This window comes from Mustela lutreola, chromosome 8 (genome assembly GCF_030435805.1).
Source record: "Mustela lutreola isolate mMusLut2 chromosome 8, mMusLut2.pri, whole genome shotgun sequence".
In the NCBI taxonomy this organism is placed as follows: Eukaryota; Metazoa; Chordata; class Mammalia; order Carnivora; family Mustelidae; genus Mustela; species Mustela lutreola.
Genome location: NC_081297.1, coordinates 45,656,784 through 45,680,654, shown reverse-complemented (window position 1 = coordinate 45,680,654; position 23,871 = coordinate 45,656,784). Strand labels below are relative to the sequence as shown.

The 23,871-nt window shown below is 48.3% G+C and overlaps 1 protein-coding gene across 5 annotated transcripts in view; it reads left to right on the top strand.

The window, feature by feature from the left end:
- Window positions 1-23,871, top strand: part of CRACR2A (calcium release activated channel regulator 2A) — a 134,901-nt gene that overhangs the window by 71,359 nt on the left and 39,671 nt on the right. For all 5 annotated transcript variants that reach the window (XR_009356591.1, XM_059184535.1, XM_059184534.1 and 2 more), the window contains 5 exons: window positions 9,287-9,377; window positions 13,021-13,116; window positions 15,068-15,255; window positions 20,342-20,413; window positions 22,908-22,953. Coding sequence is in view for 4 of the 5 variants with exons in the window: in XM_059184535.1 (XP_059040518.1) it covers window positions 9,287-9,377; window positions 13,021-13,116; window positions 15,068-15,255; window positions 20,342-20,413; window positions 22,908-22,953 (493 nt within the window). In the remaining variant the exon portion in view is untranslated. The remainder of the gene's footprint in view (window positions 1-9,286; window positions 9,378-13,020; window positions 13,117-15,067; window positions 15,256-20,341; window positions 20,414-22,907; window positions 22,954-23,871) is intronic.

Below are 23,871 nucleotides of genomic sequence, written 5' to 3'. Positions count from 1 at the left end.
CAAATAAGGCATCATATATATGGCAGGGGGCCCTTGCATCCCAACTGTGAAGGACCTGAGCTATGTGGTTCTCAAACGTTAGCCTGCTTCAGAATTACCAGAGGATCTTTGTCTACAGATGGATTCCTAAGTCTCTTCCCTAGAGAGTTTTTGTATGTTTGTTTGTTTTTGCCAGAGAGAGAGAGAGCAAGAGCATGAGAGTATAAGCAGGGGGAGCAGCAGACAGAGGGAAAGGGAAACGCAGACTTCCCACTGAGCATGAGGCCCGATGCAGGACTCGATCCCAGGACTCTGCGATCATGACCTGAGCTGAAGGCAGACGTTTAACCGACTGAGCCACCCAGCATCGCCCCCAGAGAGTTTAAATCAGTATGTCTGAGGGAGGGAGCCCAAGAATGTGTATCTTAGCACACATCCCCAGTGGGTCTGACGCAGGCAGGCCACATACTGCACTTTGAGAAATGCTAGACTGTTTCTCCAGAATGCGTCTGTCTGCAAAAGGTACACTCCAGGGTGACCTTCCAGTCTGGAATTTTAGTGTTGTTCTTAGGGTGAAGAGAAGAAGTTTTTGTTGAGGGATTTAAGTACTGATGGTATGGCCTAATCAGCACATGTTTTTTATTGGTATGTTACCATCTGAGGCAGAAACACAGTGTTATCTGAAGCAAATTGAAAGGTGAGGCCTATCTGGGCTCTGTGTACACCATGAGCATGATTGTACACCTGACTAATGAAAAATGGGTCGCTTTAGAGGATGGGATAAAGCTGCAAAGTTGGTTTATTACAGGCAGCAGAATCTAATTAGGGAGAAACCATCCATCCTGAAAATCCAATTGGCAATTTTACAGTCTTTGCAGAATTTCACACAAACTCTTATGGTTTCCTTTCATTCAGCTTTACTCTAGTCCTGTGTCGGGGTGGGGAGGGGTTGGGGGGGGGGACACGTGTGCTGCATGTACGTGGGTGTGGGACAGAGACAGACAGAGACAGAGACAGAGATAGGGAGGCAATTAGACTGAGAGAGACTGATTTCAGGGGAACAAGAAAACCCCAAACAGGGTTTTTCTAGGAAGAGCTTCTCTTTGCTGTCCAGAGTCTGCAGCTGCCTCAAGAAGGCGGCAGGGGGCAGCAGTGAGTCTGAACACCGCTCGTACCATTCCCACCCCAGCAACCAAGCAGTCTGAGCCTGAACGTGCTTCCATTTTCTTCTCTGGCAAATAGCAGGTTCGTGGAGACTTTTCAGGCCCAGGGTTTTCACTCTGGGCTCAGTGCCTTGGGGTTGAGGGTGGGGGCGACATGAGAAAAGGGATCAAGCCCTTCCGGCGATCTTGGCCCTTTAGCCTTGGTGGGTCTGCCTGTTGGCCACATTCCTTGCTCCAGTTCCTGCTCAGCTCCACAACTGACAGACCCCAGATGGAATTTGGACTGTTGGCTATCCTGAACACAGATGTATGGAGTTTCCAGTGTCAGCACTTAGGATGTCTGGGAGGACACAGTGGTGACATGGATGGAACACGAGTCTGGGAGTCAAAGCCGGGATCTCCTCTGTACTCAGACCCTGGGTACCCACAAACTGGTCCCTTCCTTGCTCTGACCCTCTTTTCCTTTACGTGCAAAACAAGGAGGTTGGGGTTACATGAGCCCAGTCTCTTATGGGGAGGGGGATTCTTCTTCTCTTTACAACAGTCTTTTACCAGATTGTTCAAACGAGGAAATGTGTCAGACCACTGCCAAGGCCAGAGGCATTTCTAAGCTCTATCTTGACTTCAGGCTCCTGTAATTTATCTAAAATGTAGAAAAATGCCATTTGTCCAAGGTCAAGATGACACCTTCATTTAGGAAAGGAAGGAACTACTTTTTTTCTTGAAATGATTTCAGACACCTCTGCCTAGAACCTTGAAGGTTGACCAGATGACTTTCTGAGACCTTCTGAAATCTGGACAGATTCTGTTCCTAAATGAAGGCCAAATGGAAACAGGAAACAGGGGAAGGATATTTTGACCAAGCCGTACTCTATAGTAGGGAGGCTTTGGCCTGTTTGTCATTAGCTGGAACCCCAGTGGTACTGAATTAAAGCTTTACTCTAGTGTGGTACCTTACCTCCATGTGCAGATCACTTTAGAAAAGTTAATTAATTTTCACAGTCCCTGTGGGGGCCTGGCAGGGTAAATTATTGCTAGCTACATCTCACCTTCCAGTTCCTTGCAAATGATCTGCAAAGGCTTCTCAGAACTATGCCTTGTATTATATCTGCACCCCTACTCCTTCCCCACACATCCCTTCCAAAATCTCCAATGCTACACACGTGCTTATCGTTCTCTTTTACGGAGCAGGTGTCTGCCCCAGTCAGACACCCTGGGTGTCATTCTGTCCTCTAAGCTGGACCTGGAGCTTTCCTTCTAGCTTCCAATAAGACTCATTCTTCCAGATCCATCACTGCCCTATGGCATCCTCAGTATATAATTGTTATTTCTTCCCTTCACTGTTGAAAATCTCCCTTTTCTGGACTCAGCATCTCTCCCCCTGAGAACTCTACCATCCTTCCCGCTACTGGAGTAGTGGGCTCTGTCCACTTCCCTCCAGGTAAGGCTCTGTGGTCCCAAAGTTACTATCAGCCCAAGCCAGGGAGGCACAGTGGGGTGGGGTGTACGGCACAGCATGTGGCTCCTTCCACAGGTTCCTTCCCTCCATGCCACGTTAGCAGTGGACTTGGTGTTCTTAGGTGCTAAAATCTTGGTGTACAGAGCCCATCCCATTGGTCTAAATTATTTTACCCAGCGTGTTACTTTGCAAAGGGCTTAACCACTAGTTAATGTGGATGGTGACGTCACGGCTCTCTCTTCTTTACTGATCCGCCTCAGGTTTTGTTCTAACCCAAGCCTTCTGTTCCTTATGTTTCCCCACTCGCACACATGTCTGCTGATGCCTGATTCCTCTTCGTTTGCTACTTGCCTCTTGGTTCAAATCAGAAGGAATCATAAAGCAGCAACTCTTAAAAGGGAGTCCACAAGCTCCTGGAGAATCAGAGAACTCATTTACTTAGAATTTATTAAATGCATCCTATCAGCTATCTATTGTACTCAATAATTCCACATGCATTATCTTATTTAAACTTCACAACTTTACTCTGCAGTAGGCATTAGTATCTGATTTTCCAGAAACGGAAAACCTCACGGTCACCGAGGACATGGGACTTGTCCAAGGCCACAAAGCTTGTAAATGTCAGGATCAGGATTTGAACCAAAGCCTTTTTACTCTCGGTCTAAGGAATTCTGAGCCAACCGTAGCTGTCAACGGGTTAGAATTTAGACTACCCTGGAATATGCTAGAGGCACTATCCAGCCGTTATATGCAAAGGCAAGAAAGTGAGGATAAATGTTGGTGCTCACGACTGTTCCGCTGCCTCCTTCCTGCATTTGTCTCTCTGCCCCAAAAAAGAGCTCAGGTCTCTTTATCTCCCTTGTCTCTGTCCCTCCTCCCCCTGCATCTCCAAATAACTAGGCACAGATAGCAAACAAGGGAATAATGAAATAAATACTGCCCTGGGATGTGGGGGAGTGTTTGAAGAATGGCTAACAGAAATAGGTTGAATATTTATGCCCACATGGTACTAATAGCTCAGAGAGCTCTATTACAGACTGCTGTCTTTGATTCGATATTTTTGCCAGTGGCAGGAACAAAGGGAGGGTAGGAAGAATATTTTGTAGTCATAAAAAAAATACTTTTTAAAATGTATGTATGTAAAGTATGTGAAGTATGTAAATTAAAGTATGTATATATGTATGTATGTATGTAAAGAAGATACAACAGAAATAAACTTTTAGGCATCAAATAACAGCAGCAAAATAGGTAAGGCAAAAAACTTTGAGGAAAACAAAGAAAATTTGATTAAAAAAAAATAAGGTTTAAGAGGATTTTAGCAAACTTATCTAGGATTTGACACATTAGTCAGCAAAAAGTATTGTAGGTACGTAAAATATTTAGGACTACCAGGCAGCAAGGTTAAATTAAGAGATAAATGCGGAGCTGTGTGCTCTGCACTAGAATACACATTTTTCTTATGGAAGTTATGCAAAATATGATAATGTTTTTGATTTCACAGGAAAAGTCATAGATTCCAAGAAGTACATACCCTACCAGTATATATATATATATATATATTTTTTTTTACTAAAATATATTTTATATATTTTTATATATATATATAAATATATAATATATAATATATAATATATATAAATATATATATTTATATATATTTATATATATATATATAAAATATATTTTACTAATACAATAAACTAGAAACCAGTAGTTTTTATATTAAAAAAAAAAAAAACTCTTTTAGGGGCACCTGGGTGGCTCAGTCGGTTGAATGTCTGTCTGCCTTCGGTTCAGATTATGATCTCAGGTCCTGGGATGCAGCCCCGCATCAGGCTCCTTGCTCAATGGGGAGCCTACTTCTCTCTCTCTCTCTCTCTCCCCCCTCCCCCGCCCCGCTCTGTTCCACCTTCCACTCATGTTCTTTCTCTTTCTCTCTCTAATACATAAAGAAAATCTTTAAAAAATAAAGATAAAAACACTCCTCTAAACAACTTTCAGATGAACTAAATCATCAAAACCTACAAACTAAGACAATATATTAGTTACCTTCTATTATGATTGAACATTTAAAACACCAATAAAGGGCGCCTGGGTGGCTCAGTGGGTTAAAGCCTCTGCCTTCGGCTCAGGTCATGGTCTCAGGGTCCTGGGATCAAGCCCTGCATCGGGCTTTCTGCTCAGTGGGGAGCCTGCTTCTTCTTCTCTCTCTGCCTGCTGCTCTGCCTACTTGTGATCTCTGTCTGTAAAAGGAATAAATAAAATCTTAAAAAAAAAATTTTTTTTAAATAAAATAAAAAATAAAACACCAATAAAGCTTGGAAGGTCATTGAGGACACCGGATGACCAGTTGGGATCCATTAAGATAATGTCATGCTGGAAAGACGGACTGACTCTAACAGAATTGCATCTGAGATCTTGCTCTGGTGTCCAAAAAGCCAATGACAGAAGCACAAGGCGGAAGAGAGATGATTCAGTAGCACCATCTTTAAAAGAAAAACAATCACACAGACAAAAGATTTAGAGGTTTTACTTGACAAATGGGTTCGGCATTCATCAAGTGTGATGCGGCTGCCAAGAAAAGTTAATGTGATTTTAGGCTGCAGGAATAGATAGGCAGTGTGTAGAGCAAGACGGGCCTAGTCTAGCTCTAAGCTGTGCTAATCAGATTTCACACACTGGGCATTCGGTTGAGGGCTCCATGGCTCAAGGATGCTAAATCAGGGCACATTCAGAGAAAACTAAAGAGGAAGGTGAAGGGAGTTACCAAAACAAAAAACAAAACAAAAACAAAAACAAAAAAACACCAAAACCAAAACCAAAACCAAAAAAATCCATGTGAGCCATGGTTGGAGGAAAAAAAGAGGCATGGCATAAACCCAAGGCAAGTCCTTGAAGTCTTAGTGCTGTTTTCAAATATATAAAGGGTTTTTATGCAGAAGAGGGACAGAGCCATAGAAAGATATATTTCTGTGAGCCAGGACACTCCAAAGATGAAAGAGCTGTTTAGAGATCCAGCCAAATTTCCTCTCGCTAGAGGTGTTCTAACCTAGTTTGGGTAAATACACGGCAGAGACATTGTGGCAAGGGGTTTAACTCCAGGGAAAACAGGTGGTTGGATCAGACAGAACTTCCCACCCTGAAATTCTTCAATTCCTCTGGAATCTGGTGTTCCCCCAGTAAAGCCTTAAATTGATTTTGTATAGATTTTCTGCATTCACCTTTTGAGCATAGACCCTGTGAATGACAAAGCGTCCGGGTGTCCTAACCTCATGGTGACCGCATCAGCCCAGACAAGACCGTTTTTTTCACGATTTCAAAGGGAAACGTTCAAGTAAAAACATTTGATGTTCTAAGACTTCAGAGAAGGGGTCAGCGAGGTTTGCATAGGTGGGGAAATCCTCACAGAGAAGACAAAAAAGTGTATGTGTGCATTGGGCAACGCAAGTGGTTTTTGAAATTGTGGTAACAGAGATGTATGTACTAAGCCAACGTAACAGGTCGCTTCTCTCCTTTGGTGGAGAAATACGATGTGCCTGCTGGTGTGCCACATGCCGCACGCACAGACCTTTTTAGAGTGTCTCTCACGATTACCCTTCCCGTGGCCACTGCAGAGCTCCCCGCAGATACAGGCTTCCGGCTCTGCAGCTCCCGCTCACACGCAGCCTGCGTCTCTAACAGACGCATCGGACAGGAGCTTTCATTGACGGAGCTGTCCGTTCTTCATTTTCCTGATCACCTCATACCTTTTCCAAGCCCGGCAGCACTTTTATCCTTGAAACCGAGACCTTCCTCCCCTTGGGGAATGATGGGAATGATGGCTCTTGCCCTCCACTCTCCCTGACTGTAATGATGATATCAACAATCCTTCACATTTATTTAGGGCCTTGAGATTCCAAATGCTTTTCATTCCCGCTCTCTTGTTTGTTCATCATGCTGGTGCTGGGGCAGGTGTGGGGGAGCTCGGGGCAGGTGCTACTCGGATGTAAGGAGGTCTGAGCACTCAAGGTCACACTGAGGTTATGAGTGATTCCGGGTTCAGAACCCAGTCTTTTAGAGCCCTGAGCTAGTCGAGTGGTGTGAGTGGTGTGAACAGCAGCAGAGGCCCTTCACTCCCTCTCCATTTCTGGGGCTCATGTGTCTGACTCAGGCTGGTCATGAGCTGATCGATCCTAGGGGACTCATGCTCTGAAGACCTTCAGGCCTGGCCAAGTCCCCTAGGATACCAGCTTTATTCAAAAGCATTTCCAGAGGTTTTGTTCCACAGATAAGTGTGGTTAGACTGGATTCTGGCTCACTGATGCCCACCTGGAACCCCAGGGCTTCTTTGCAATGGACCCAACCTTTGTTAATGAGGGCTAGAAGGAGGCACCATTTGGAGGCAATGTCTGCCGTCCCCTGATTTGTCTTTTTTAGCCGTCTGCAAAATTACTTACTTTATGATAAGCAAGCTGACATGCGAGCCTGAAAAAGAGTTTAACGTAATCAAATAAAACTTAGAGCAAAGTTAATATAACGCATTTAATGATGGTATAGAATTGATGCCCTGTATGGTTATTAAGCATAAATGGTAAACAGCTATAAGCTGTTCATCCATATAATGGATGACTATAATTGGTATTGCTTTATCAGAGCAAATTAATTTTTAAGTTTCTCTCATCTCACTTTATTAGTCCTTCCGTATTTATGTAGCTGGAATCACTGTGTGAAGTTGTCCTTGACACCGCTTGCCATCTAGCACCGGGATTTCTTTGAACATAGGAAGGTAATTCTGGGGAACAAGAGAAGACTTTCTTTCTGAAAGTCCACTCAGGCAGTGTTCCCATCTGCCCTTGAGATGTCCCTATTCAACAGCAGCTAGCTTTGCTCCTTATTGCTCGCCAAGATTTTCTCGTATTTGTTACGAGCTGGCTAATAACAATAGTAACAATCCAAAGCATCTGTCATTTAGCAAGAAATTTCTTACTCCTAGCCAACCAGACATTTCCTACGCCCAGCTTGGTGGTAAAGCCAGGGCTCCAGCTTGGGGAAGTGTCCCTTCTCTGAGTGCGTCCTGAGGCCATTACCACACTCACTCCAAGGGTTTCTGGCTTTGGGAGAGGGGGGGTCCCGCCAAAAAAGGGAACTTAGAGGCTTCTGCTTCGATATGAGTGACGTTGGCCTTGAAGACTCACACCAGTTCCTTGTCTGGGTCAGTTTTGTGGTTCTTATAGAACTGGAAGGATGCCAATCAAAATGGCTCCTTAGTCATGCTCTGTCTGTGCATGAGACACGGGTAGCAAGAGAGGAAGGGACTCCTTGGGTAGCGGGAAAGGCCTGGCCTGGATCAGAGTCCTGCATGGACATTGGGAAGGTGAGGCTTTGAATGATGAAGGGCGTAGAGGAATAGACGCGCTGCTGTCCTTGATGTTTTGTTCAGAAATCTCTCGAGTACCTCTTAGAACTGAAAACCAGAGCGCATTCCTTCGTTATTAAAGTCTCCTTCCTTGAATAAAGGGAACAGGGGGCCTGCCACCATTTGAGTTTAGAATGGCAAGTGCCAACTTTTATAGTATATGCATGTTCAAATCAGACCTTGAGATCCAAGACATCAGCCTACTCCTGGGCCTGGATTCCCCTTAACAGGTGAGAGAGAGGCCCAGGGTGCACTGAGCCAAAGATTTCACTGGCAGGCAGAGAAGTGGGGTCACAGTGCAGTCCCCTGGAAATGGGGATGCTTTGGCCAGATAAATTCCATCTCAGTTCAAATGCTCAGCCTTCCTCTTTGATTTTGGATGTCTGTGTGTGGCATTTAAAATGGTGGGGGGGGGGGAGCATTTAAGGAGGACCTATTTGGGGAGAGAAGGAGGAACAACACCAGGGATGACCTATAACCTTCGTTCCCATAGCCAAGTTTGTCTTGGTGTCTGTATAGGAGCAGAGTCTCTGGGTATTTACTTTCTGTCCTGTGGGGCTCTTCAGCGTAGGGAGAATATGCTGGCAGGGGCATGAGGACATCTCATTATCACCGCCACCTTGAATCAGCCCGCCGCTTCTCATGCTGTCTGCCTGGGGCCCTGGACCCGAGATGGCACGAGCACTGGGCAGGTGTGGCTCCCCTTCCTTTGGAGGGGGTGTGGTGTCAGTGGTTGTCAGTGTCATGGAATCCTTTGACGTCTTCTGAGAAATGTGCATCCCACAAGCACACAGTTCGGGAGAGCCCTCTGACAGTGCCGTTCAGAGAGTGCTGATGTAGCCAAGTAGAAAGAAAGCATCCAAACCCGGAAGGAGAGCAGCCAAGAGCCCAGACAGGAAAGAAGCCCACACAATACAACTTTATGGGCTCACTACAGGTGGAAGGACTAGCGGACAATAGGGAGGTCCATCTACAGAGGTTGGGGCTCCTTGTTGAAATAAAGTGAGGTTAAGGAAAACGGAGCCAGAGAAACCTCACTGAGGAGTGTGAGGGTCATCTAGAAATGATGGCCTCCTCGCCTGGGAGGAGAAGAAGGTCCCGCGAGGCCTGTGTGGTCCGCTAATCCTGAGGAACTGATCCCACAGCTTTGGGGGACGGGACCTACATAGTCGCCCCCCACCCCCCCAGGCTCCTGATGGGGCCCTGGTGCGCAAGCTCCAGGACTCACACTGTGGGATAAAGGAAATTGGGTGTAGACTTCATCAGACTCTCCTTCTGCCACCTCTGCAGGAAAATTGCTGCTTATGATGAAGAAATCCAGCATCTCTATGAGGAGATGGAACAGCAAATCAAGCATGAGAAGGAGCAGTTTCTCCTCAAAGTAAGAGTGCACATCGGGTCTCGGCTCTGAGGGCCTGGCGGAGAGCTCGCCTGTTCTGCCCCCCACCCAGTTCAAGACTGCAGGGTTCCCCCGCCCATGGCACCGTGGGTTCCCTGTTTCTCTGCTTTATTTAGATTTTCCAAGGCATCTGTCCCCCTCAAATGTGGCATTTAAATTCCATCTTTATTTTTGTTGATTGGGGTCTGTCTCCTCCTACTGACGTCAAAGCTCCCTAAGAGCAGGAATCTTTGCTTCACTTGCTGAAGTGTCCTCAGCACCGCAGCCGTGCTTGGAGCACAGTAGGTCCTCAGCAAACTTGTGCTGAATCACTGAATGAACAAGGGACAAAGGAATGAACGCATAAATGAACAAAAAGGTGAAGGTACAGATGTTGCCCGTCACAGCAGCTTGAAGATCAGGTCTGACGCTAGCTGCTCCCCAGAGCCATGGGACAGGCCCACCGGATGGGGTCCATTGCATTCTGTGCCCAGCAACTCCCCTCAGGGGGCCAACATTAGAGTCTACGCTTCCCATCCTTTCCCTTAGACACCTAGAAAATGTCATACCCAAGACAAGTCAAATCCCACCCTTCTTGGACACTGTGGGAGAACATTTGGAAACTTACATGCCTTGTTTCTAGTTGGCACTTAGCCTCCTAGCAAGCCCTGCTGTTTGCCTTGGGGGGGTCAGAACTGGTGAAATCCACCCCTTTTCCAAGCTAAGCAGGGGCCTTTTGGGAACATATTTATAAAACAAAGCTGTAGGAAGCTTTCTCCTCTATTTTTGGATTATCCACTTGGTGGGTTCTCGGCAGAAAAGTCTTTAATCTTGAAGGGTAGCCTTCTGCCTTTGTTCAGGCTGTTATTACAATTCCATAAGCAGGGGCTTAGAAACAACATTTATTTCTCCGGAGGCCAGAAGTCCCAACTCAGGGGGCTGGCGTGATGGCCAGACTCTCGTGAGAGCCTACTTCCTGGGTTTGGCTGTGGCCTTCTCCCTGTGCCCTCACAGCGCGGAGGGGCAGGCAAGTGCCTGGGGGTCACTTTTATAAGGGCACTAATCCCACTCGTGAGGGCTCTGCCCTCAGGACCCACTCACCTCCCGAAGGTCCCACCTCCTTGGGGATTAAGTTTCAGTATGTGACTTCCGGGGATACAACATAGAGACCATGTCACCCTGTGCCTCTCAGAACCAAACCTGGGCCATTATCACAACACCATCCCTCCTCCTCAATGCAAGTTGGTTTGAATTTTTAATTTTACACTGGTTGGATTATCCACACCAAGGTTCTGTTTCTCACAGATGCCATTCACATTGAGGTGGAGTTGGAATGCTTTCCAGAAAAAGCCAGTCATATTCTCCGACTAGATCCCTCTGAAGGCTTGTCAGTATTTCCAGACTCTCCCTTCCCTCTTTTTTGGGGCTTTTTAAAAAAAAAATTTTTTTTTAAGATTTTCATTTATTTATTTATTTATTTGACAGAGAGATCACAAGTAGGCAGAGAGGCAGGCAGAGAGAGGGGGGAAGCAGTCTCCCTGCTGAGCAGAGAGCCCGATGCGGGGCTCGATCCCAGGACCCTGAGATCATGACCTGAGCTGAAGGCAGAGGCTTAACCCACTGAGCCACTCAGGTGTCCCCTTTTTGGGGGCTTTAAAATATTTGGCCTGTTCCCTGACCTTCACCATAGTTGGGTAAATATAAGAAAGATAGTACCCAGATACTTGTCACCCAGTGGACCCTACGATAGTTTTCTGAGAACAGCAGACTTTTTCCTCCCTGCAGTGGGAAAGCCACTCTCTTGACCCCACATGATCTACTTCTAGGTCAGGACTATAGGTCAAAGGTCCTAGCTAAGGAAAGAAGCATGCTTTCCAGAAACGGAAGGTGGGCCAAAGCATGGGAACTGGGAACGGGAGGAGGTGGGAGGAGAAGCTTCAAGGACACATTTGTGTCATGTAAGGTGATGTCACCACGCTGCTGTACCCCTTCACCCACCCTCGGCTCCCTCCTTCCCCTGCTTAGTACCCCTTGCCTTTCAGACTCAGTGCTTAGAGGTACACTTTGTACGGGAATGTGGGAACAGTGAAGATGTGTTTGGCCTGGCAGACACCGGCTTTTGCCTGGTCCCAGGGGGAGGACAGTGGTGGTACAGTTTAGGACAGCATGGGAAGGGCTGACCCTTCTGGACAGGGCTTGGAGCCTGGCGCTACACAGAGCAGTTTGACCGTGAGGGAAATGTGTGATCGCTTGCACGCTCCGGCTCCGGAGTAAGAGACTCCGTCCAGGCTCTGCCGGCCCCCTGTGGGGATGGCAGCATTTGTACTGGAATTCAGGAGCTGCCCGCCTGGCCCCCCTCACTCCAGCCCGGTTCACAGGGTGCCCACTGGGAGCACTGCCCCAAACTGAATGAAGCAGGACTCCTGGTGGAAGGGTTGAGAGCAGGCGCTGCCTGGTTCGATCCTGCTCCTTCCGTTGCTTATGGCTGACAGGAGACCATCACAGGCTCTCGCGGAGCTCTCTACCTGCCTCAGGAGCCGGGTGGCACCTACAGAGGATGAGCCCAGCCAAATCCTGAGCTTTTGAAACCAGGTGTCCAGTAGCCTGTCCCCTGGGAGTGGTTGTGTGCCCTCCACTCCCCTAGGGGCGCCATCGTGCCCAACCCTCCTAGTCCCCTTAAGCGAGCAGCATCCCACTCTGTCCTCCTGGGCCGGCAGCCCTCCAGGGGCTCTGGTAGTGAGTCATATGGACCTTATAATGGTTTCTTCTCTTCCTGCACATTTTGCATCTCCTTTCTGCCTTCAGGAGAGTGGAGAGCTGCAGGGGGCCTGCAAGTGTTTGTTTCTACCATGTGAGCAAAGAAATGAGGACAGCTGGGTAAGGCCAGGACTGCAACCCCAGTGCCCTGGTGCCCAGCCAAGGGCCTTTGCACCAGACCAGGCTCCATGAGAATGTCAGCCATCCCAACAACCCACATGGTTCTCTCTTTGCCCACCCCAAGCCCCTTCACACTGCATCGTCAGCTTCCAGAGCAGGGAAGCCCAGTCGTAGGGCCAGAGGGGAGAGGCTGTCGAACACAGGGGCAGCGACTTCCTGAAGAACAGGGCTGGGACTCCTCCATCATGGCAGGAAACAGCGAGGACCTATACCCTCGGGGGGAAGAAGCGATGCCCTGTGTTTTCCCAGCAATGGCAGTTTAAGGGATCGAAAGATAGTACCCAACGTGGAACAGAATATCCATTTTGGAAGGATATTCTGCCCCTGTCCCTATTTACAGAGGGGGAGGTGGGGGTCTGGGATTCACACTCAGGCCCCTGTTCTGTTCTCCGTGTTCAGGACTCCACTGCTAACGGACACTGCCTCTCTCTGGAGGGGGTTTGGGGGAAGGGGAGGCGTGGCACACAGTCCACCAGGTGGTACCTGGTGTCATGGATGACGGAGCACTTACGGTCTCTCTGTCTCGCTGGGCCTCACTGCCCCGCCAGGCAGGGCCCCGCAGCCCTGGAATATGGTGGGAAGGGCCCCAAAGACCGAAAGGATGGGTGGGCCCTGCTGTTGAGCAGATACGAGGTCAGGGGGAGGGGAGGGAGAAATCTCCATCCCACGTGCATTTGGGCTTCACCTCTCCTTCCTTCCGGTCTGGCAGGACACAGAGCGGTTTCAGGCCCACAGTCAGGAGCTCGAGCAGAAACTGTTGTCAAAGGAGCAGGAGCTGGAGCAGCTCATCCAGAAGCAGAAACGGGTATGCCTCCCTGGCCGCCTCGGAGCACGGGCTCCCCACCTCCTCCTCTGCTGGCCCTTGCCCACCTGCCCGTCCACTACACTGCTTCTTGCTGGAGGCCTGGGGCTGGTTGGTTTAATCCGAGAAGAACTATTGAGCTGCGTGAAAGATAGCATTTGAAATAACAGGTGATGCCAGGAAAAAGCCTTCACCTCTCCTGAGCCAGGTGTTCAGTTTGGGAATGTTGCCAAGAATTCTCCCTCGAGGTATCTGAAGACATCGTCCTATAATTATGCCCAGGAGCCACCAGAATGCCAACGTGTTCATTCATTGCCTGCTTCCTGTGTCAGGAAAGGGGTGGGGTGGGTGGGGATGCTGAGATACAAGGGACATAGCTGCTGATGTTTTGGGGAAGGCTGCAGACAGTGACGTCTTCCTGCCTTCCTTCCTCCCATGGACACAGATACCTCCAGTAGGAAGAGGATCTTCAAAGATCCATTTGTTCATCCCTTGTCTTCCTCTGTGCCCTCAAAATGTCCATCAGCCTTTTTTTTGTGGCTGCTCCCATCACCCCCCAGGATGGAGGCAGACACCAGATGGGCCTATGATGCACCTGACCCCCCAGGAGGTAGTCTGGGTGGTGCACTGTATAGGGCTGGCTAATGACCCCAGGAAGACTCATTCCCTGGGCAAACTTCACGCTCTCAACCTCCTCCCCAAAGCAAGGGCCCATTGGGGAGAGACGCCAGGGTGCCACTTGGCCTCCCGTTTTATTTTGTCTGGCACTGGAAGGAATCCAGCCCTGGACAGACCCAGACATATTGCTCTTGCTTGCATAGAGAGGGCTATTTTTAGCGACACATTAAAATATGCTTGAAGCTGCCCCACGCTGAAGCTAGACACTGTCCCACTCCTGCTGCTACCCAGCCTATGGATTTTGATTTCTTCCTTCTGCAAGCAAGACCATTTCCACTCGGGGAAAGGCCGGCTGCCTTCCCCTTCTCCTGCTGCAGCCCTACCTTCTCCTGCCCCTACTCCTTGTCGCTATTATGCATTACGTTCTTACCAATTAGACTTATCCCTCAAATGAATGATTGCCACTCGATTTAATTACTGCATGCTTGCCTGATTACACAGGCCTCTTGAGAATCACACAAAATTCCTTGTTGCTGCCTCCTCCTCCCCTTCCTGGCCACATTCATTAAACTAAATTTATTATGATATATTTGCTTTGGTTTGATTCCTCCTCTGGTGAGAGGGTTGGAAGCTCTGCAAAGCAGAACCACCAGCCAAGAAAAGCTGCACTTACACAAATGCAGAGGTTTTTTTTAGCTGCTTTAGGGACAGGAAACAAGGTATGTGTTTGGTTTGACCTGTTTTTGCTGTTTCCTAAGACTTTCCAGGGTTTCTGGCGACCCTACAAAGTTTCTCTAAATTAAAGGAATTGGCCTTATTTAGCTGAGAGATGAAAAAGGGACAAATGGACTTACTGTCAGCATTCAGAACTGGGAAGGATGGCTTTAGGGAAAATGCCACTTAGCTGCCTTCCATGTTCAACAGGGCTGAGGGAGACCATTGGCTGAAAGGGTACGAGAGAGCGAGGTTGGCTCTCAAGACCACGGATGAGAGGATCGCAGCTAGCATTATCGTCACTGGGATGCGGGACGCAGATGGAGTGTTGACCTTCCTTTCCTAGCAGTCTTTTTGAATGGTGCCGCTCCCTCTGGACTGTTCAGGAGCCCTGTGGAGGCAGGGGAGAGATGAGAAGTGCTCTGAAAGCTCCTGCTGTCTCCAGAAGTACATCTGTGTGATTTAAGGAGCAGGACAAAACCCATTGAGGTTTTGTGGGACCGTGAGGGCTGGCCATGAGGGCTCCCGCCTGTAGGTCGAGAAAGTGAGGAGAGGTGGGGGCAGGCCAGACTGGATGGTGGCTGCTTACCTTTCCCTTCTGCTCCCCCACTTTCTGTTCCAGCTGGAAGGCCAGTGCGCCACGCTCCAAAATGATGAGCATGAAACCAAGGCTGAGAATACCAAGCTGAAAGTCACAAACCAGGAGCTGGCCCGGGAGCTGGAACGGACGTCCCGGGAGCTGCAGGACGCCCAGCAGCAGCTGGAAAGCCTCCAACAAGAGGCCTCCCAACTCCACCAGGAGAAGGAGATGTGAGTCCGGCCTTCACAGGCTCCTGTCACTGCTGACCGGCTCTACCCGCTTCCTTTGAGCATGCCATCTCCTCTCTTGGAGACCCTGTCGCCTTGCCTCTCCCATGAGGCCCGGGGGCGGGGGATGGTCCTTGCTCCCTGAACATCTCTGCTGGGATGCTGAGGCCGGTAAGCAGATTGTGGCCAGCATAATCTAGGATGCATAGGACATCTACAACCCTGTTCTTGGAAAATTTATTATGCGATGAGAGAGACGTGTTATCCAACCAACAAATATAAGATGGTCCTCGGGAAAAGGTTGCATGAGCAGACAGAGCACAAGTGACTGTCATTGTGTATTTTATTTCTTTTAAAGACTTATTTATTTATTTATTTGAGAGACAGAGAGAGAGAGAGAGAGAACACATGAGAGCAGAGCAAGGGGCAGAGAGAGGGGGAGGGAGAGAAGCCGACGCCCCGCTGAGCATGGAGCCTGATGAGGGGCTCTATCTCATGACCCTGAGATGATGACCTGAGACGAAACCAAGAGCGGGATGCTTAACTGACTGAGCTACACAGGCGCCCCTTTTTATTTTATTTTATTTTTTAAATGTTTAAAGATTTATTTGAGAGTGGAGAGAGAGGTGACTGTCATAGTTGAGAGACGGTAAGAGCCAGGACAAGAGTGAAGCAGGTAGGCATCTTAGGTCAGCATAGAATCTGTTGGAGTGTGATAGTGCCCAGGAATCCTCAGTCCAGGCTGCTCACTCTCTCCTCCATGTGGGTCCAGTGTGTGGGATCCCCACGTCTCTCGGGGTCCCGTTTGCCACTAAGCTGCACTGGGCGTGACCTCTTGGACAGAGGAAGGTGCGAGGAAGGACCTGGGGCTGGGTCCGCGTGCTAAGCCTGAGCAGTTGCTGGAGGACCGGCTATTTATCTCGTCTTGGGAGCACTGGCTTCTGAGAACAAACACACTCCTTGGCGTGCCCAGGGATGGGGGCTTCCCCCTTGTTTATTCGTTCATGCATTTACCCGTACATCCGTTTACTTAGTCACTTGTCAAACATTTATTGAAAACTTCTCTGCGCTGGTTACTGTGTTGTGCATTCTGTGTATCGCCCCCATGTCAATAATTCGACATAATTGCCTATAAACCTGATAGCATCCTGCCGTGGCAGGAACTGTGAGTATCCACCGCACGGATGAGGAAGCCAAGGGTCCGGGATCTTAAGGAACTGGCGCACGAGGCTCAGTGCTAGATGCATCTGGCTGCCTCCTCACAGCGCATGATGAGTCAGCCAGAAAACACTTGATTCGGGAGTTGGACTGGCCATCGCTCACGCATTACTCTCTCAGGCTCCCATTGGCTCCCTTCATTCATTCTGCAGAAGGTCACGTGTGCCTGGCCCTGTGCCAGGTATTCCTGAGGCTCTAATTTCCGAGGGCAGTGTTGTTTAGCAGTGCTTAGTTGTAGAAACTTTCACCTTCTCCTTGTTAAGTGAAAGCCCTCCCTCCCTCTGACCCTGGCAACATTTGGGTCCATGGGCCCAAATCCCATTGTTCTGCTGCGCTGCCTGGGACTGATTGCCTGGGGTGAGAGGGAGGAAATGTGTTTGCATGTGGAGTTTTACCCCAATAAGATTTCTCTAGTTGAAAAAAAATGTATTTCCGAGTAGCTGACTTAAAACAAGCAAAACCCTCACTCCAATTCTTGGATGACCTGTGGCAGGACAGTGTATTTCATTGCAAACGAGCAAAATCAGTTCCTCCTCAGTGAGTGCAGGCTAACAAGGTGCAGGCATTTAACTTTACAAACAAAATTAAGGATTCAGCCTCTTAAAAATTCAATCAAGTTCTAAAACAACAAACATCTGAAGGCACAAGCATTAGAACAGCAAATGGAAATAAGCAGCCAGTGCTGGGGTATCAAATCACAGCACGAGGATTAAAATCTTTCTGAAGTCTTATCTTAATTAACCAAGCCAGAGACACAATCTCTGGAGGTTGGGAATTGAAAAGGAGGGTTAGGAGGGAGAGACACATGATTTCAGAACCTTCGTGGCTTGTTTTCAAAAAGCGCTCAATGCTGCAGTCAGAGAACGTGCCCAGAGCCCCGGAGTGTCCCATCTAGGGAGGTCAGGAGACAAGGGCAGTGAGAGCCTTAGCTTGTTCTCTGTAGAGCAGAATCCCAGACTAATGGTACTGATGGAACCCGAGTGCTCTAGCCCAACTGTTCATTTTATGAACGAAGAAACCGAGACTCCGTGAGGCATAAAGCCACATGGTTAGTACCAGAAAACAGGGACCGAGCCTAGTCGTCCTGACAGCAGGCGCTCCCCCCACCTCCAACATCTTGCTGCCTGATGTTGTACCAGAGCAGCTGGGAAGGGATAGGATGGAATTGGGAGATAAAAAGACTTAGTCATTTATCAGCTAGGATTCTGAATGGGCCAAATTAATTTTTCTCTTCTCTGAAGATGCTATGGGAAGGAGAACTTGATTTTAAAATAAGATAAAGAAGGAACAATCAAGCCAGAGAGATAATATAAAGATGAAGGTCAGCTGAAAAGCAGTTACCTCTCTATTTTGCTAATGAATTTCTGTTTGGGGTAGGTAGTTTATAACAAGGCACAGAATTCAAAAGGCACAAAAGGATATACACCCCAAAAGAGGCCTGCATGCCCCCTGTCCCGCCCATGACTCCAGGCCAGCAATCACCCAGAGGCCAGCAGTCCTGGTTTCCTTCCAGAATGTTCTATGCATACACAAGCATGCGCGCGTGTGTGCGCGCACACACACAGACACACACACTTTTCATTTACAAAGTAGTAGCACACTGTTCTGCATTAGCCTGAATTTTCACTTGACAATGTATTTTGGAGACATTCCCTATCTCATCCCTCTCCAGAAAACAAAGCCAACAGCAAGCAATTCTCTAAAGAGACTGTAAACCTCTCACCAGTCACTCCTATGAAAAATACCAAGTTCTTTCCCTCTCAGTCCACGCATTGCCTAGCATAAACCTTTACGACGTCTAGTTAAAAGGACTTTGAAGGTCATTTGGTCATATTTCCAAGTGTCATTTGGTTTTTCAGGAATGCCCTTCTTTTTGTTAACACACAAAAAGCCTGAGTATTTGTGGGTATCTAAATAGATGTCTGTTTCCCAGACAAATAGGTAGACATATGTTCACGTCGATGTGTAGCATACGTGCGTATGTACGTGCGTGTTTGTGTGGCTTCAGTGGCCAACAGGCGCTATGTAAACAGGGCGGAGACGGGACTGCCTTCCCTTTTAGGAACTGCCTCCTAACAAACACCCTGTGAGAGCACAGACCTCCGATTCCCAAGGAGTGATTGTCCTTAGTAGGGTGAAGCTGTCTGCTTCTGGTGGTCATCCGAGCTCAGCTCAGCGCTGGGACAGAGGAGCCACAAAGCCATCTCAGCTCCCCGGGTTGAGCAGCAGTACCAGGCAGCTGCGCTCACGTACTGCTCATCACAGCAGAATCCTAGACAGGGACTTGGGGACCCGGTTTGGGTAATGGAAAATACATTGTTTTCCCTCAAGTTGAAATTAAATATAATTGGTAATAAAATGTTAGGAATTTGCAGCTCTGCAGGAGCGAGAGAAGTTTTGTTGCTTAATTAGGATTGTCTGAGGTGAACTTAGGATTTGATGCAGTCTGTTTTTGTTGTGCATTGACTTTATAATTATTCCATAAGGGGGAGGGGAACACCAATACCTTTTAAGGAATCTGATTATGGTGAGTTTGGCCCAAGTCTGGATGGATCGAACAAGCAGGTGCTATTTTCACCAGCTCAGTAATGACATTGAGGGTTGGGGCTGGGGTGGGTGGGGCCGGGGCACATGATGACGAGGTAACTGGTCCTTCCCAGCCTCGGTGTGGGTATGATCCCGGGAGCCCGGACAGCCTGTGGAAGTGCACACATTTCTGAGGCTGAAAGATGCTTCCTACACTAGAAGTGGTTTGGAAATCTAGAACTATGGACCTTTTGCAGTAAGCTTAGGAGTGATTTAAACATTTCTAAACTGGTGCAGAGCATAGAGGAAGGATGGAGGCAAAGTTGTGAAGTTCAGCAAGGCTCATTTTCTGATGTCACCCCGTTCTGCTTTTTTTTTTTTCTTTCTTCCCTGGGTAGTGTTGAATACCTCCGGACTCACCCCTTCCTCCCTCTCTTCCTTCTTCCCTCCCCCACTCTTCTTTTGTTTCTTGCTGCTATTTGTTGACTGTGCCTTCAGGCAGAGCCCTGGGTTGCATAGAGAAATGCTAACACACTGGACCAAACCCCAGAGGACCAAACCTGCCTCACTGTCGGAGTCACTCTCCAGACGCCCCAGCTACCTTTCAGCTTCTCCCTCCCCTTCCTCAAAACTCTGGATATGACTGATAACCTCACACTGAGATATAAGCATCTGATTGTAGTTGATACATTTACTCTCTGCTTGCTGGCTAGAGATAAGAAATCCGAAGTTAAAGAAATGAATGGCCAACAGTGGAAATTCCAGAGATCTAGGAACAGACGGGAGACTTCCGGGGGAAAACAGGGAAGGAGGAATGATTCTTTTGGAGCTCCTGGAAACGAACACAACCAGCATTAGGGAAGAAAATACAAATTCTGCTCTTATCCTCCAAGATGGGGCTGGAGAAGAATATTTATTCTAATTCCTGAATTCTGGGCTGTGCAGGAGCACCTGGGCAGGGCGCCCTGTTCATGGGTTTGGGAGTAGGAGGTCCTAGTCTAGATTAGAACCCTGGCTCAGTCACGGATTGTCTGTGTGACAAGGGGAGAATTACTGACGCTCTGATGGTGTGTGTCCCTGAAATGGGGATAATTTCACCTTCCGAATAGGACATCTGTACTGATGAAGTGAGATCACGGCTGGAACCATGTGCATGCGGCAGGTGCTGCCCGGGGGCTGAGGGGAGACAGATTCCTCTAAACCGCACCACCACCACCCCCCGTCCCCAGAGTGGGGTACTTCCTGCTGGGTTCCAGTGGGAGGGTCCTGGGCATCCAACTTTGGCACAGCCCCTCCCACCGTGGCAGAATGGAAGCTCAGAAATGCTGTGTTTGCTCTTCCTCAGGGAAGTATACCGCGTGACAGAGAGTCTGCAGCGTGAGAAGTCAGGGCTCCTGAAGCAGCTGGATTTCCTGAGGTGCGTGAGCCCCATGTGTGCTCTGAGAGCACATTCCAGGTGCCTTGGTGGGAAGGGCCAATCTGAGAGTCTTCCCTGCCTCCATTCTGGACAGTCAGAGCCACCGAGAGAATGCCCTCATTCCCCTTAACCCCCTTGTATCTCGTTTGGTCCATCCACACACACACTCGCATCCCTCTCATCTGGACCTGGGCAGGTAGGCTCTGCCTCATTTTCGTGGCATTTCTCACATCACCTTGTGCGGTGCTTGGTCCGGTAGCAGGGGAACCGGATTTCTTGAGCTGCTACCCTGCGGCAGATTTGGTACCCTTTCATCTTCAGTGAAACTAAGGAAAGGAGGGCAGTGGCTGACAGAGAAATTAACAGAGGAGGAAATTGATAGCAGAGAAACGAAGTCATTTACCAAAAGAGCCAGAGCTACGCACTGCGGAAGCCAGAACTGAGACTGGTATCTGGTTGGTTCTCTAGATTCTGCCGTATTCTCGCAATGTCTGTTGAATGAGTAGATAAATCACGGATAGAGCACAAACAGAGCAAAGGACTTGGAGTTTCTCGGCTTGTTAGGACTCACTGTAAATTCAAAGCTCATTGTCCTGGGATGTGCCAAAACCAAACCCAAACAAACCCTGTGTGTGGAAAGGTGGGATTTTCACTTTTGTCTGTGAGGTTTCCAAGTTCCTGTACCTTCTGTCTGCCCAGCACCTCGTGGGAACAGTGATGAGGCATGAGGTGATTTTTCAGAGTGCGCGGAGTGGACTTGAAACACCCCGACTTGTTCTGTTCTGTTTATTTCTTTATTAGAGAGCAAGTAGGGGAAGGGGCAGGGGAAGGGAGAGAATTCCAAGCAGAGAGCCTGATGCGGGGCTGCATCTCAGGACCCTGAGATCGTGACCTGAGCCGAAATCAAGGGTCAGATGCTTACCGGACTGCTGCACCCAGGCATGCCAGTTTTTACTTTGTTTTATTGGAAAGCCAGGTGAGGTTACCATGTCTGGCATCTGGGACGCCACCAAATGAGAAAGTGCTTGGAACTCAATGGGATGTGGCCAAGTTGTAATCCATTTGAGAGCAGGTCTTGATTCTTAGGGAGGCTTTAGTGGAAAGAAGAGAACAAGATGAACAAGGACAAGTTTTTGAGATATTTTTTCCTTTTTTCTATTGTACTCAGAAGAAAAGAACAGATTCAAGCGAACGAGCAGAGGAGAATAACAAGGTAGCTCTGTACACATGGTTCTTTTTGATGGAGACTAGCATTGGTGCAGAATCACACGCCTGAAGCCTTTCCGTGCTGCCGCATGTTTTGCAAGCTTAGATTTTGCAGCTGGTGGCAGCCCAGATGTGGCAGTTTTCCTCCACAGTGATATCACCAGGTAGTGACAGAGCAGTGGGGAAATGGAGTCAATAGTGAGATAATGCCAGGGCAAGACGTAGTGGAAATGTGGAGCCAGAGATTGGGGGGCGCAAGGGGGGTGGCATTGGGACAGTGGGGGGGATGTGACAGGGTGAGGAAGGGATGAGTGGAAACAACTTCAGGACACTCAGGAACACGTGCTTGGGAACCCAGCATCTAGACTGTAGGGCTCCTTATAAAACTTGAGTGAGATCAGGTCACTCTCCTGCCATTCCCCATCCCCCCATGGCTTCATATCTCTTTTGGAGTAAAATCCCAAGTTCCTACAATGGTCCACAAGACCACAAATGGTCAGGGCTGTACTTCCTCCCTGACTTTCTCTGCTCTCATGTCCTAATGGCTCTCCTCTGAGCATTCTGATGCTCTCACTTCTGTTCTTCACACACGTCCAGGAGAGCCTGACTCCAGGCTTTGCCCTTGCTATCTCCTCTGCCTGTAACACTCTTCCCTCAAATATCATCACAGGTCCCTTCTCTTGCCAGTCTTTGCTCAGATGTGCCCTCTGTGACCGCCCTACAGAGCTACCACTGCGTCCTCTAACACTCTTTTTTCCGTGTCTTTGCTTTATCTTTCTCAATAGCAATGACCCCAGCACTAAAATAAGATGCCCTGGAAATAGGAAGTCCCTCTTCTATTCATTGTTCGTAACCTTGATAGCTAGAGCTGTGCTCCACTTGGAGTGGGTACTCAGGGAACGTTTGTTGAGTGACTGCATGATTGCATGAAATGAACAGTTCGGAGAGAAGGTGCCCCCAATAGTAAGCTCAGAGAGAGGGCGCCCCCAATAGCAAGCTCACAGGTGCACCTAGAACTTCTGGCTGCCCTCTGGGGGAGGCTTTCCTTAGTGGTAGCATCCTGAGGGGCTATGGGTGTTACAAGGTCATCCTGTCTGTCCCCCTGCTTTCAGCTGATGGCTACACAAACTACCCGTTGTCACTGTCCCTAAGGAAAGAGATTCCACACGTTCCCTGTGCCTTCCATGTCAAGTTCTTCTCTGCACCTTCCTCCCTGGCAAACTGACGGCTATTGGATCTACCAACCCCAAAGACCGTGTCTAAAGAGATTCCCCTTTTCCGTTTGCAGGGAAAGAAACAAACATCTTCGGGATGAACAGGACATACGTTTTCAGGTAACTGCCCTGTGCTCCTTTTCCTGACAAGATTTGGGTCCCCTGGCACCCAGAGCCCATGCTGGGACTGGCCCAAGAGTGTCTTGATGTCTGGCTCCTCCCTTCTGGGAGAGCAGACGATGGCATAGTTTGTTTGTTTTTTGTTTTCTGGGGGGTTTTTTTGAGAATAATAAAAACACAGAGTGGCCTTCTGAGTAGCAGTGTGTGAATTTTCCATGAAGTAATGCACTTACCTCTTGGAGTATAGAGACTAAAATGTTTGGGAAGTCGCAGATCATGTGGACATGGACGTAGATGTTATCGAGGAGATGGCAGTCAAAATACCGCAATCCCTTTTAACCAAAATGCTCACACGTTTTTGGGTTTTTTTCTTCATTAACATTTGTAATCTCTTGATGAAAAATGTTGCATTTTTATACCATCATAGAACAAATTAAAAATGTATATTTCGCTATTAACATAGTTGATTCTAAGTACACATTTTTACTCTGTGGGGACCCCTGTTCCTCCGTGCCTGAATGCTGCACTTACATACTCTACCAGAGAGCGGAGAATCCTCTGCTGACTTACAGGTCTTTACTTGGAGCCACACTAAACAAAATCCAGGCTGCCATATTCTATTCATCTTCCCCTTTAGACAGGAACCACTGGATGCTCAAAGGGATGGGGAAAGGGGGTAGGATTCACCAATGCGATTTCCTAATCATCAGGATCTAGTACCTTGTGAATTTCTCCTGTGTCCTGGGGCAAGTGCTAAGCCTCTCCAAACACACCCTCTGCTCTCACACAAGGAAAGGGAATCCCTATCCTCTTTTTCTATATTCTAGGGATTTTTGAGAAAAACTCTTGGAAAGAGGAGGGCCATAGGCTCTGAGCCCTGGGCTGGACAGTGGCCTGAATGTGGTCAGCATAAGGCAG